This window comes from Salmo salar, chromosome 15, assembly GCF_965601325.2.
Source record: "Salmo salar chromosome 15, fSalSal1, whole genome shotgun sequence".
Taxonomy (NCBI): Eukaryota; Metazoa; Chordata; class Actinopteri; order Salmoniformes; family Salmonidae; genus Salmo; species Salmo salar.
The window spans coordinates 42,776,638-42,791,858 of NC_138305.1; the positions used below are offsets into that span (position 1 = coordinate 42,776,638).

The window sequence follows — 15,221 nt, forward strand, 5'->3', positions numbered from 1 at the left end:
TCTCCTGCCACATGGTTCATAGAGAGACACAGGAAATTCTTCCAACTCACAGAATTGGGGAACTGAACGACATTTATGTTCTGGAGAAGGTATGGAAGATTGGTGAAGAATCCAGCAACGAACTGGTCCGCTTGGTACAATTTTGTGATACTCAGAAGAGACAATATAGCCGTATTACCATAACACTGTTTATATAATAGCCTCGGCTATGGGACTTGCATCCAAATGGTTGTATAGAATGTATTAATAAGGATAAAGCTAGTTTGTAATACATTGAGATGCTGTGTACTGATGTTAATGTGATAGAATGTATTTATGTTCAAAGATTAAATCAGTCATCGGCACGCCCCCAGGGACACAGACAGGACCAGGCGTCATGTGACAAGCCTGTTCTATGTTCACTATAAAACCCCACCCTGATTTACTTTCTTCAGACCAGGTCTCCACTCCATTACGAGTTGGCCAATAGGTTTGACCATCCAATTCCTCTACTGAAAGTGAACTATACCACGTGGTTAACTTTTAGACTATCGATACCGACAGAATAAGAACAAGTCTTTGATATTAATTATTAGTCTGCAGCTAAGTAAATTATATCATCGAACGCGAAGACCAACAAAACATCCATTCTATAACGACATTAATGAATGCCGCTTTGAAAGATCCATTCTAACCGAGAGAGAGAGAGAGAGAGAGAGAGAGAGAGAGAGAACTCTCCAACAGAACGACTCTCCAACAAGGATCCTGACGACACACTGAGCGTAAATATATATTGATTGCAATTGTTCCCGAATGAGTGAGCGTTCATGTGCAAAGGGTTAGCATATCAATTGTTAATATTAATGAACTCGGTGTGCCTCCTCAGCTAACCATTTATGACCCTTTGTTAACAAGACACCAGCCATGCCTGTTTAGCCCACTAGGGCACATTACTCTATCAATTCTTTGTGACGATAATTACTGTTTGTATGCTTTCTGTGAATTACTTAGTTTAGTAAATAAATGATTTTAAGACAATTGATGTATGGATGACTCTTAGTAAAGGCTGGGTTCGTGCAGATACAACAATTTACGACGTTTGGAATGAGACTGGACGCGAGGTAAAATACACCATTTAAACCAGAAGATAATCGGCTTATACTATAATATAATATTATAATATAGGAAAGTTATATTAGGAAAATTCTAACTTTGTAATCTGAATATTTTCCTTGGTGCCCCGATCTCCTAGTTAATTATAGTTAAACGATTAATCAGTTTAATCGCGTGATAATAATTACAGGGAGTTATTTTGATTAACATGTCTTCAGTTTAATGGTGACCCAAAGACACGACAGCAGTGATTTGTCCAATGACCTAATATTTTGTTGGATCCTGTGACATTCTTCCTGCACACCAAACTGATATAAATGGGAACATAGTCATGGCAGCATTTCCTCCTTCACCTTTAACCAAAAAAGGGAGAGGAGGAGGATGCAAATATCATTAAATATATGCCATATAAGGTCACTGTAAAGGTCAATGACTATCAAACAACAGACATTGAGGAGAAAGTGGGAGGCTTAGACAGAAAATCATGACATAATGATGGGTATTTCAGGGAGATAGTTGTCATGTAGGGACTAGGGACATTCTGATTATATTTTGTCATGCAGAAACACAGTAATGGGATTTAGTGTTACTATAAAATTAAATTACCTGCTCATCTAGTTTCAGGTTCATTTAAAAAAATGTATTTATGAAGGACACGACTTTTACGGCCTCAGATGAAATGACAACACAGACAGATAATGGTAATTTGTCTCAAAACAAAACGTAAACAGCACTTATCTGGCAGATTCTGCTCTCAGAGATGTTATGAATGCTGCCAGGGTAATTTCCGTCTCGCTCATTCCACTAAAAGAAATCAGGATCCTATTCAATGGCTTTTCATTGTCATAGATACATTACATATCAGGGGAGTAGTCCTCAGGAGAGAAGGCAAAAATATCCACCTGCTTCTCTGCAGTGAGAAAGTACTGAAGGACAGCTGATAGTTGAAGAGTGGATAAGTTCAAACACTGTTTAAATGCAGTGTAAATCACCAATCCCAATTCATAGTAGTCTCTTCACTGCTCCAGTTCACTGCTCCAGCTATACTGTTCCAGCTATCGCTGAGCAACTATCTTCAATTACTCCCATTACGGCCGGTATGTACTTCCAAAAAATGTACAAGCATTTATAATAAAATAAAACAAACAAATAAAACCCAGAAGAAATTACTCATTACTGTCACAGATAGGTCAGAAGTCAACAACAGCGCAATACATTGTCTTGCCGGAGAGTCATTTTTTCGGAAGTACATACCGGCCGTAACGGGAGTAAATGAAGATAGTTGCTCAGTGAAACTCCATATCTGGTGAGTAACGAAGGCATTTTGACATTATGATGCTTGCAGAGCTGTCTAAAGGGAGTTTGAATCATCATAGATAATGAGGCAGCACTCACCATGACAGTCCCAAGCCATTGCATATATCAGAATCTGACTACCGAAGATGTACTATGCAATATTAAAACCTCAAATATTGAAGATCTGAGCCCTACACTATAAATCAGGTTTGAGGAGTTAGCGAGGTAACTTTGGTCAACTCTGAGTTCAACTCGGGATAACCAGTACCATGAAAGTGGTACTCATGCCAAACCATCTCAATTGGGTTGACGTCGGGTGATTGTGGAGGCCAGGTCATCTGATGCAGCACTCCATCACTCTTCTTCTTGGTCAAATAGCCCTTACACAGCCTGGAGGTGTGTTGGGTCATTGACCAAGAAGGAGAGTGATGGAGTGCTGCATCAGATGACCTGGCCTCCACAATCACCCGACCTCAACCCAACTGAGATGGTTTGGGATGAGTTGGACCACAGAGTGATGGAAAAGCAGCCAACAAGTGCTCAGCTTGTGGGAACTCCTTCAAGACTGTTGGAAAAGCATTCCAGGTGAAGCCGGTTGAGAGAATGCCAAACGTGTGCAAAGCTGTCATCAAGGCAAAGGGTGGCTACTTTGAAGAATCTCAAATATACAATTATTTTGATTTGTTTAACACTTGTTTGGTTACTACATGATTCCATGTGTTATTTCATAGTATTGATGTCTTCACTATTATTCTACAATGTAGAAAATAGTAAAAATAAAAACCCTGAAATGAGTAGGTGTGTCCAAACTTTTGATTGGTACTTTATGTGTGATAATAGTTTGATTTGGGATGGACCATTATCATGCACCGGTCTCGGAACAAAGGCATGGAAGAAAAAAAACAACATCATCTATGCACTTAAATAGCGAATGGAGGACGCTTTTCCCATGGTTCCTTGTCATGCCAGCCAGATAGGCTATACTCCTGTTGTGAAGAGAAGCAATGTGCTTAATATTAGAAAGTTGATAAATAAATAGAGTAGACCTAGCCTATAGAAAGCTGATGGGATCCTCTTCTTTTCAACTTTTTAATAGAGGACATTAAATCTCTGTTTTATCATACAATTGCATAGCATATATAAATGTTGCGCAACATGAGCTCCTGGGCTCTCATGAAGTGTTTTCGATCACATTTGTATTGATGTCAGAGTGATTAGAGGGACAATAGAGTGCTGAGTACCAGGCAATTAGCAAGTTTGGTAGGCTACTAAGAACTACACTAAGCGCTACATTCTGGCGGTTGGTTACAATGCACTCACTGTATTCAGTATGCTTTTTTGAATCCAATCCACTCAAGCAAACATAGTACATTTTTTGCAATGGGCAAGCACACAGACTTCCTAACCCTTGAAGTTTCACTTGACTTCCTCACAGGCTCACATGGTTTTCTCCAGACACTGTTGGTAGTCGGTTGAATAGCTGAACAGAGGACCTCATGCGTTATTCAAATGACTTGTTTACTATGTCTGGCAGCATACACACCAGAGATAAATATGGCCATCACCTGCTTTTCTTAACTAAGTTGAAGTGTATCTCCGGGCTAAGTTTTCATGGTGTAGTAGGATGATGATTTTAGAAACACATCAGCAATCTGAAACCATGAATATTGAAATCCCTGTTATTAGGAAGGAAGAGCTATATCTGTATGATTACCACCCCAAGAGCATTATTCCCACATTTTGCCTTCAGAAAGTATTCACAACCCTTGACTTCTTCCACATTTTTTTGTTACTGCCTGAATTTAAAATAATTAAATTAAGATTCTGTCATTAGCCTACACAATCTTAACAATAATGTCAAAGTGGAATGATGTTTTTCTAAACTTTTACAAATTAATAAAAATGAAAAGCTGCAATGTCTTGAGTCAATAAATAGTCAACCCCTTTGTTATGGCAAGCCAAAATACGTTCAAGAGTAGAAATGTGCTTAACAAGTCACATAAGTTCCATGGACTCACTCTGTGTTCAACAGTAGTGTTTAACATGATTATTGAATAACTACCTCATCTCTGTATCCCACACATACAGATAATTGTAAGGTCCCTCATTCGAGCAGTGAATTTCAAACACAGATTCAACCACAAACACTTTCCAATGCCTCACAAAGAAGGGCACCTATTGGTAGCTGGGTAAACAAATCAGACATTAAATATCCCTTTGAGCATGGTGAAGTTATTAATTACACTTTGGATGGTCTATCAAAACACCCAGTCACTACAAAGATACAGGCGTCCTTCCTAACTCAGTTGTCGGTGAGGAAGGAGACTGCTAAGGGATTTCACCATGAGGCCAATGGTGACTTCAAAACAGTTACAGAGTTTAATGGCTGTGATACGAGAAAACTGAGGATAGATCAACAACATTGTAGTTAATCCATAATACTAACCTATTTGACCGAGTGAAAAGAAGGAAGCCTGTACAGAATAAAAATATTCCAAAACCTGAATCCTGTTTGCAACAAGACACTAACGTAATACTGCAAACAATGTGGCAAAGCAACTAACTTGTTGTCCTGAATACAAAGTGTTATGTTAAGGGAAAATCCAATACAACACATTACTGAGTACCACTCTCCATATTTTGAAGTATAGTGGTGGCTGTATCATGTTATGCGTATGCTTGTAATCGTTGAGGACTGGGGAGTTTTTCAGGATAAAAAAGAAACAGAATGTAGATAAGCACAGGCAAAATCCACCAGACACTGGGAGATTAATTCACCTTTCAGCAGGACTATAACCTAAAAAAAGGCCAAATCTACACTGGAGTTGCTTAAATCTACTTGAAAATCTATGGCAAAACCTGAAAATGGTTGTCTAGCAATGATCAACAACCAACTTGACAAAGCTTGAAGAATTTTTAAAAGAATAAATGGGCAAATGATGCACAATCCAGGTGTGGAAAAGTCTTAGAGACTTACCCAGAAAGACTCACAGTTTTAATCACTGCCAAAAGGTTATTCTACAAATAATTGACTCAGGGGTTGTGAATACTTATGTAAATTAGATATTTCTGTATTTAATTTTCAACAAATTTGCTACATTTTCTAAAAACATGTTTTGACTGTGCCATTATGGGGTATTGTGTGTAGATGGGTGAGGGAAAAAAATCAATTTAATCCATTTTGAATTCAGTCTGTAACACAACAAAATGTGGAATAAGTCAAAGGGGTATGAATACTTTCTGAAGGCACTGTATATGAACTAGAGGTCGACCGATTAATCGGAATGGCCGATTAATTAGGGCCGATTTCAAGTTTTTATAACAATCGTTAATCGGTATTTTTGGCCACCGATTTGCCGATTTTATTATTATATATATATTTTTTAAGCCTTTATTTAACTAGGCAAGTCAGTTAAGAACACATTCTTATTTTCAATGACGGCCTAGGAACGGTGGGTTAACTGCCTTGTTCAGGGGCAGAACGACAGATTTTTACCTTGTCAGCTTGGGGATGCAACCTTACGTTAACTAGCCCAACGCTCTAACCACCTGCTTTATGTTGCCAAGGTAAGTTGCTAGCTAGCATTAAACTTATCTTATAAAAAAAACTATCAATCAATCATAAACACTAGTTAACTACACATGGTTGATGATATTACTAGTTTATCTAGCCTGTCCTGCTTTGCATATAATCGATGTGGTGCGCATTCGCGAAAAATGACTGTCTTTGCTCCGACGTGTACCTAACCATAAACATCAATGTCTTTCTTAAAATCAATACACAAGTATATATTTTTAAACCTGCATATTTAGTTAATATTGCCTGCTAACATGAATTTATTTTAACTAGGGAAAATGTGTCACTTCTCTTGCAAACAGAGTCAGGGTATATGCAGCAGTTTGGGCCGCCTGGCTCATTGCGAACTGTGAAGACTATTTCTTCCTAACAAAGACAGCCGACTTCGCCAAACGGGGGATGATTTAACAAAAGCGCATTTGCGAAAAAAGCACAATCGTTGCACGACTGTACCTAGACATAAAGATCAATGCCTTTCTTAAAATCAATACACAGAAGTATATATTTTTAAACCTGCATATTTAGCTAAAAGAAATCCAGGTTAGCAGGCAATATTAACCAGGTGAAATTGTGTCAGTTCTCTTGCGTTTGTTGCACGCAGAATCAGGGTATACAGAATCTGTCTCGTTGCGAACTAATTTGCCAGAATTTTATGGAACTATGAAATAACATTGTAGGTTGTGCGATGTAACAGGAATATTTAGACTTATGGATGCCACCCGTTAGATAAAATACGGAACGGTTCCGTATGTCACTGAAAGAATAATGTTTTCGAGATGATAGTTTACGGATTTGACCATATGAATGACCTAAGGTTTATTATATTATAGTTAAGTCTATGATTTGATATTTGATAGAGCAGTCTGACTGAGCGGTGGTAGGCAGCAGCAGGCTCGTAAAGATATATGGTTTAGAGAGAAATAGTCGACGCGTCATAATTCCTGTAATAACTTGCGGCTGAACTTGAAAGGGGTTCCTTCGTTATTTTACCGTTCATGTCTTCCATAGAGAATGTCTTGATCTACTTCAAATAAGGTCTGTGTTTTGTGCTTAAACCGCCACGGCGTTTTGATACCCGTGTAAATCTCACTAGCTAACGTTTGTCAACATATTTTTTTTGTAGAGTGGATTTATGAAAATATCTTCGCTTATATTGATCAGAGTTATATCCTATGGATATCTACACAGTTATAAAATTGGCAAGGTGGTGTAAGCCTAAACCAAACACAGACCTTATTTTAAATTAATCTAAAAATATCCTATGGAATAAATGAAGGAACCGCTTTTCAGATTTTGCTAGAAGGTGTCATGGGAATTGTGACTCGCACTTTGGTAGTCAATTCTTACCATGCCCAATATTAAAATAGGATTTCCTGCATATAGAAATTACAGTTTTTGTTTTCAGCATTCATCACAGGTAACTTAAACTCTATTTTTATTATTCAAACAGTTGAGAGTATTTGTCTCCTAAGCAGACTCTTCAGTATCGTTGTCACTTCAGAGCTGTGTGTGTGTGTGTGTGTGTGTGTGTGTGTGTGTATATATATATATTTAAAAAAATCATAATAATAATCGTTCGATTAATCGGTATCGGCGGTTTTCGGTCCGCCAATAATCGGTATCGGCGTTGAAAAATCATAATTGGCCGACCTGTAATATGAACCTTTGTTTTCACCTTCCTTATGACCAATAACTGATTATTAAAACACACAACTCTCCATGTGGTAAGCTTGAGGATGGAAGAAACAATATTTTATTTTATTTTATTTATTTATTTCACCTTTATTTAACCAGGTAGGCAAGTTGAGAACAAGTTCTCATTTACAACTGCGACCTGGCCAAGATAAAGCAAAGCAGTTCAACACATATAACAACACAGAGTTACACATGGAGTAAAACAAACATACAATCAATAATACAGTAGAAAATGAGTCTATATACAATGTGAGCAAATGAGGTGAGATAAGGGAGGTAAAGGCAATAAATAGGCCATGGTGGCAAAGTAAATACAATAGAGCAATTAAAACACTGGAATGGTAGATTTGACAGTCGATGAGTGTGCAAAGTAGAAATACTGGGGTGCAAAGGAGCAAAATAAATAAATAAATACAGTAGGGGAAGAGGTAGTTGTTTGGGCTATTTATAGATGGGCTATGTACATGTGCAGTGATTTGTGAGCTGCTCTGACAGCTGGTGCTTAAAGCTAGTGAGGGAGATAAGTGTTTCCAGTTTTCAGAGATTTTTGTAGTTCGTTCCAGTCATTGGCAGCAGAGAACTGGAAGGAGAGGCAGCCAAAGGTAGGAATTGGCTTTGGGGGTAACAAGTGAGATATACTTGCTGGAACGCGTGCTACGGGTGGGTGCAGCTATGGTGACCAGCGAGCTGAGATAAGGCGGGACTTTACCTAGCAGGGTCTTGTAGATGACCTGGAGCCAGTGGGTTTGGCGACGAGTATGAAGCGAGGGCCAGCCAACGAGAGCGTACAGGTCGCAGTGGTGGGTAGTGTATGGGGCTTTGGTGACAAAACGGATGGCACTGTGATAGACTGCATCCAATTTGTTGAGTAGGGTGTTGGAGGCTATTTTGTAAATGACATCGCCAAAGTAGAGGATCAGTAAGATGGTCAGTTTTACGAGGGTATGTTTGGCAGCATGAGTGAAGGATGCTTTGTTATATATACTGCTCAAAAAAATAAAGGGAACACTTAAACAACACATCCTAGATCTGAATGAAATAAATAATCTTATTAAATACTTTTTTCTTTACATAGTTGAATGTGCTGACAACAAAATCACACAAAAATAATCAATGGAAATCCAATTTATCAACCCATGTAGGTCTGAATTTGGAGTCACACTCAACATTAAAGTGGAAAACCACACTACAGGCTGATCCAACTTTGATGTAATGTCCTTAAAACAAGTCAAAATGAGGCTCAGTAGTGTGTGTGGCCTCCACGTGCCTGTATGACCTCCCTACAACGCCTGGGCATGCTCCTGATGAGGTGGCGGATGGTCTCCTGAGGGATCTCCTCCCAGACCTGGACTAAAGCATCCGCCAACTCCTGGACAGTCTGTGGTGCAACGTGGCGTTGGTGGATAGAGCGAGACATGATGTCCCAGATGTGCTCAATTGGTTTCAGGTCTGGGGAACGGGCGGGCCAGTCCATAGCATCAATGCCTTCCTCTTGCAGGAACTGCTGACACACTCCAGCCACATGAGGTCTAGCATTGTCTTGCATTAGGAGGAACCCAGGGCCAACCGCACCAGCATATCACAAGGGGTCTGAGGATCTCATCTCGGTACCTAATGGCAGTCAGGCTACCTCTGACGAGCACATGGAGGGCTGTGCGGCCCCCCAAAGAAATGCCACCCCACACCATGACTGACCCACCACCAAACCGGTCATGCTGGAGGATGTTGCAGGCAGCAGAACGCTCTCCACGGCGTCTCCAGACTCTGTCACGTCTGTCACGTGCTCAGTGTGAACCTGCTTTCATCTGTGAAGATCACAGGGCGCCAGTGGCGAATTTGCCAATCTTGGTGTTCTCTGGCAAATGCCAAACGTCCTGCACGGTGTTGGGCTGTAAGCACAACCACCACCTGTGGACGTCGGGCCCTCATACCACCCTCATGGAGTCTGTTTCTGACCGTTTGAGCAGACACATGCACATTTGTGGCCTGCTGGAGGTCATTTTGCAGGGCTCTGGCAGTGCTTCTCCTGCTCCTCCTTGCACAAAGGCGGAGGTAGCGGTCCTGCTGCTGGGTTGTTGCCCTCCTACGGCCTCCTCCACGTCTCCTGATGTACTGGCCTGTCCCCTGGTAGCGCCTCCATGCTCTGGACACTACGCTGACAGACACAGCAAACCTTCTTGCCACAGCTTGCATTGATGTGCCATCCTGGATGAGCTGCACTACCTGAGCCACTTGTGTGGGTTGTAGACTCCGTCTCATGCTACCACTAGAGTGAAAGCACCGCCAGCATTCAAAAGTGACCAAAACATCAGCCAGGAAGCATAGGAACTGAGAAGTGGTCTGTGGTCCCCACCTGCCGAACTACTCCTTTATTGGGGGTGTCTTGCTAATTGCCTATAATTTCAACCTGTTGTCTATTCCATTTGCACAACAGCATGTGAAATTTATTGTCAATCAGTGTTGCTTCCTAAGTGGACAGTTTGATTTCACAGAAGTGCGATTGACTTGGAGTTACATTGTGTTGTTAAAGTGTTCCCTTTATTTTTTTGAGCAGTGTATATAATGCCACCAAGTCTTTGGAGGACGCACAAATTCCTCCAATACATTTTACATGACCAAGTCCTCATAATTTTTCTAGGGTAGCACAATCTTGGCTGAGCAGATCTCTCTCCTTCTGGCACCTGCTGTGTTGCCCGCCATGGCCGTGACAGTTAATGACGTGCCCCTCAAGCCACCACAGACTGGCTAATGCCTCTGTGACGAGCCAGCATCTCCTGGGACACTATCCAAACCCCACTATTGGCATCAGCACCACACGCCCTGGCTTGCTCAATCAAAGGAAATGGGTGAATTGGAGTGGATTAAGGACCTAGTCACCTGCATTGCTTTTGGAGAGCGGCGAATTGCACGTCATAGATTTAGTTCCTAAGAAAGTCATTGAAAATCGGGCATCTTCATGGGCTACTATATATATCATGTTGTCATGACAATTTATTGTATTTGAAATATTCTTTAACCAATTAACTGAAACTTAGACAACTTCAAGGGAAGATTCTAGAATTAGGTTGCTGTTAAATATTCTGATTTGTGTCTGAACTAAAAGTCCCAATACATCATATGACTTTGACAGAAGTCATGTCGGAAAAGCATTGGGAAAAAGTACAGAGGAGCACTACAGGAGTGAAGCCACTGTCCACATAAGACGGTACAGACCCACATCATACCGAGTCCTATTGTTTTAAAAAAAATATTTTGCCACTATGAATAAAGTCAACTTATCATCTGACAATATCTTGTGATTTCTTTAGTCTGTATCAGCCCCAAATGTTTTAATCACTTCTACAGCGGGCAGGCTTTTAGCATAGTCCCTTGTACACCCCTGCTGGCTTACTCCTACTAGCTAACCAACAGCTGCTGTATGCTGTACAATAGCACCCTGCTGGCTTACTCCTACTAGCTAACCAACAGCTGCTGTATGCTGTACAATAGCACCCTGCTGGCTTACTCCTACTAGCTAACCAACAGCTGCTGTATGCTGTACAATAGCACCCTGCTGGCTTACTCCTACTAGCTAACCAACAGCTGCTGTATGCTGTACAATAGCACCCCGTCTGGCTTGTTTGTGGCAAATCAAATATTGTGAACCGTTGATGTTATAAGTAAATAAAGTGCATCCATATATCAGTTAGACACCTTCATCTCCTACCTGTAATTCATGCAGCACAATAAGACCTTCGTAAAGGTTGACACCACCCCTTAGCCGGCCTGTACACATTTACTGTACAGCAGTGGCCCATCCATCTTAGCTCAGTGACCCATCTCTTTGTCACCCCCACTTCATTTGCAGAGTGATCTTCCAGTGACACCCCTTACAGCCTAACTGATTGTGTGAGGAGGATCTGACACTGCAGTGGAGGGGAGGAGGAGGTGTGGGAGGGCATCTCCGCTAGACAGGACAATCAATTCCCCCTTTGCCAATGTTTAATCATCCCTGTATCACCCACTGCCACTTACTTCCTTCCCACATGCACAACTTCCCTTCCTCACACAAATACACACACACAGTAACAGTAGCTTACCAATCTGCCAGTCCCACTGCACCTTTAACAGCTCCTTGTGTTCCATGATGGCCCTGAAACAGAAAGAAAATTACACAATTCCTGTCAGGCACAGGTGAGATTTGTGAGATGGGGGGATAAAACAGTGTGAGTGATGGAGGGAGGAAAGTAAGACAGGAGGATCAAAAGTCTCTTGACAGAAAGCTCAGTTTTGACAACTCAGCACCTGTGATTCTGACGAGGGACAAATCCGTCCTTTCAGAGCGATGTGGGGGTACAACCCTCTGACCCTATGGAATGGATCTTGGGAATTCTATAGACGGAATCATCTGACTCCAGAGGGGCAGTTACAATAGAAACAACATGGCAGATCATTCACCCCCCCCACCCCCCCACCCCCCCACCCCCCGGTCTAAAAAGAACACCAGCAAGAGACAGAGACAGGTCCCCATGCATCCACTGTCTTCCCTGGTTGGGATCATTTCATATATAAAGAAATAAGAAATAAGTGGAGGGAAGACAGGCGATGTCTCATAACCAGGCGGTTTCATCATTCCTCTTTGAGCTTATTAAAAAGTTAAAGAGTCACAATCTGATCTGGAGTGAGAGAGGCGTAATACTATAGAACCTGCTGGTGGGAGTATATGTTGAAAATGGGGCATGTCTGTAGATATGAAGCTGGCATCAACGGCTGTAAAAGATCAGATGGCAAGTGCTACAGAATGTATACACTAAGGTTTCAAAACATTAGGAACACCTGCTCTTTCTATGACAGACTGACCAGGTGAATCCAGGTGAATCCATGATCCCTTATTGACGTCACTTGTTAAATCAACTTCAAATCAGTGTAGATGAAGGGGAGGAGACAGGTTAAAGAATGATTTTCAAGCCTTGAGACAATTGATACATGGATTGTGTATGTGTGCCATTCAGAGGGTAATTGGGCAAGACAAAATATTTAAGTGCCTTTGAACGGGATATGGTAGTAGGTGCCAGGCGCACCGGTTTGTGTCAAGAACTGCAACGCTGTTGGGTTTTCCACGCTCAACACTTTCCTTTGTGTATCAACAATGATCCACCACCAAAAGAACATCCAGCCAACTTGACAAAACTGTGGGAAGCTTTGGGGTCAACATGGCCAGCATCCCTGTGGAATGCCTTCGACACCTTGTAGGGTCCATGCCCCAACGAATTGAAGCTGTTCTGAACGCAAACTCAATATTAGGAAGGTGTTCCTAATGTTTAGTATACTCAGTGTAGATGAGGTTAACTTAAGGTTTCCAGCTTGCTAATGTTAGTGTTGGGGTGTTAAAGATATAGCACTACAGCTCTGAGTTTCTACTGGCTGCTCTTGTGGTATTGGTGAAGAGGGATGCTCTGTCCAGTATAGTATCAGTGAGGAATGACACACTAGACCTGAGTTCAAATACAGTTTGAAATCTTTGAACGTTTGCCTGCCTTGAGTGACAGAGTTTCAGAGTTTGCCATTTTGGGACTATTCTATTGGTTCCTTTGTACCAGACAAGCTCAAACAAGCTAAATATATATGAAATGATTTCAAACAGTATTTGAAGCCAGGTCTGACACACACAAACACACTCACAGCTGAATGCCGCTGAAGAAAGAGCCGAACAGTCCCATCATGCCCAGGAACTCCACCCTGCTCAGGTTCTTAACGATGAACTCCTCACACACGTTAGAGATTCCATAGAGCATGGCCCCTCCCAGAACCAGCAGGTCCCCCAGGAGCTTATGGTCCCCTAGGCAGATAGAGAGCGAGGAGGAAATTACTAGAGCACAACATTACAATAGCCTATCATATGAAAGAGCTATCCTTGAGTTATCCATGACACATAGGTTATCATATGAAACGCTCTTCTGTAATATCAGACTAAGTGGCTAGCCTATAAAAACCCATTAGTAATGGATGACAACAAGGCAGTGAAAGACATTGGCTGATGTACAGACAGCAACTGGGCTGCAGCAACTTTCCTTAATTGGAGTTAATAAATTAAGCAAATTTAAGATACTGTTCACTTTATTGGGTTTGAAATGACGCTCTTCTCCGTAACACTACTGGTAGCTGGAAAGACAAATGGCCATTATTGATTGGAACCTGATACCAAAGTATTGCATTATCCCTTTATCCCTGCATGTTTAGTGCATACTGAACGCAGCAATGGGTTTCAGTCATGTAGGGATCAACTGTGCCCGATCAAACAAAGATCTTACAGATACTCAGCACACATTTGAGATATAATATAACTATTCTGTCAATTCTGAGACAGAAATGAAACTCTAGCAGTTTGTTTTTAATGAAACTCTAAACTCCTCGGATCCAGAACATGTAATATGAACATTTATTATTCATAGTGAAGCAAAATTCTATCTACTGGAAATCCAGGGGGTAATTCATGGAATAATGAGAGGGGGAAGCTGTCCATAGATGTGAAAGGCACACCGCACCAGAGATAACACCGGGGAGCTGACTGTGTTGTTGCTAAAGGTACTGAGGTTTAAATGCAATGAGACAGTGATGGTGAACTGCAGAGTAAGGATACCGTGTGTTGGGGTGATCGGGGTATTTGCGTGAAGGACACAGCAGACTGAAGGTCTCCAATGAGTCAGAGCAGTACACATTTATTATGAGTCTTTGTAAATGCTTATTCAATAACACTGTTACTGGCCCTTGGGGCAGTAAGGGTATTGTGTGTGTGTGTGTGTGTGTGTGTGTGTGTGTGTGTGTGTGTGTGTGTGTGTGTGTGCCTTACCTAGGCCCTGCTGTCTTCCCACCAGGACATCTGCCCCCACCATGCAGCCGATGCCCAGCAGACACACCCCAACGCCCACAAAATGCACGGCCTTGTACCTCACCAGCAGGAAGAACCAGGACAGCAGCAGCACCACGGGGATGGTGAAACAGTCTAAGAGCTGAGAGGCAGAGAACAGACATACAGGGTTAGAACGGACACAATGAACTGTGGTTAATACAGACACAACAGAGAGAACATGATTTAAAATCAGGGATGGGCAACTGGCCGCCCTTTGTAGGCCCCCGGATCAATGACGCCTCCCCCAACATCATTTTTTAGGAACTCAGTCGGGGTCTCAACTTAATGTTGAGAGTTAGAATATCCAAGGTGCAATTTTGAAATTTGGTTGAGCATCATCAGTTTCTATCTTGTTATGTCACTCACAGACAGTCACTCAATTACCGCATGTCAGCTAACATTTTTTCGATTGGTAAGTAAGTCTAGACAGCTATCTAAACTTGTAGTAATCATGGTAGAATTACTGACCGGGAGGCCCCCATTGATTTTATTAGTCACTCTCACTCAGATATCACCCCCGTCAAAGTTGCCCATTACTGGTTTAAATGGAGTTCCAAGATACTGTATGCCACATAGACACACCTAGGGGGATAGTATCACAGTAGGCCTAAAAACCACCCTCACACAGAGGCCAGGGGCTGACACATAGGACACACTGTACTAGAGGACAAG

At 41.6% G+C, this 15,221-nt stretch overlaps 1 protein-coding gene across 1 annotated transcript in view; it reads right to left on the reverse strand.

Moving 5' to 3' along the window:
* Positions 1-15,221, reverse strand: part of LOC106571386 (solute carrier family 35 member F1) — a 135,967-nt gene that overhangs the window by 18,903 nt on the left and 101,843 nt on the right. Inside the window, exons 4-6 of the mRNA XM_014144409.3 lie at positions 14,490-14,649; positions 13,322-13,478; positions 11,740-11,792 (exon numbers count right to left, since the gene is read on the reverse strand). Coding sequence (XP_013999884.1) covers positions 11,740-11,792; positions 13,322-13,478; positions 14,490-14,649 — 370 coding nt within the window. The remainder of the gene's footprint in view (positions 1-11,739; positions 11,793-13,321; positions 13,479-14,489; positions 14,650-15,221) is intronic.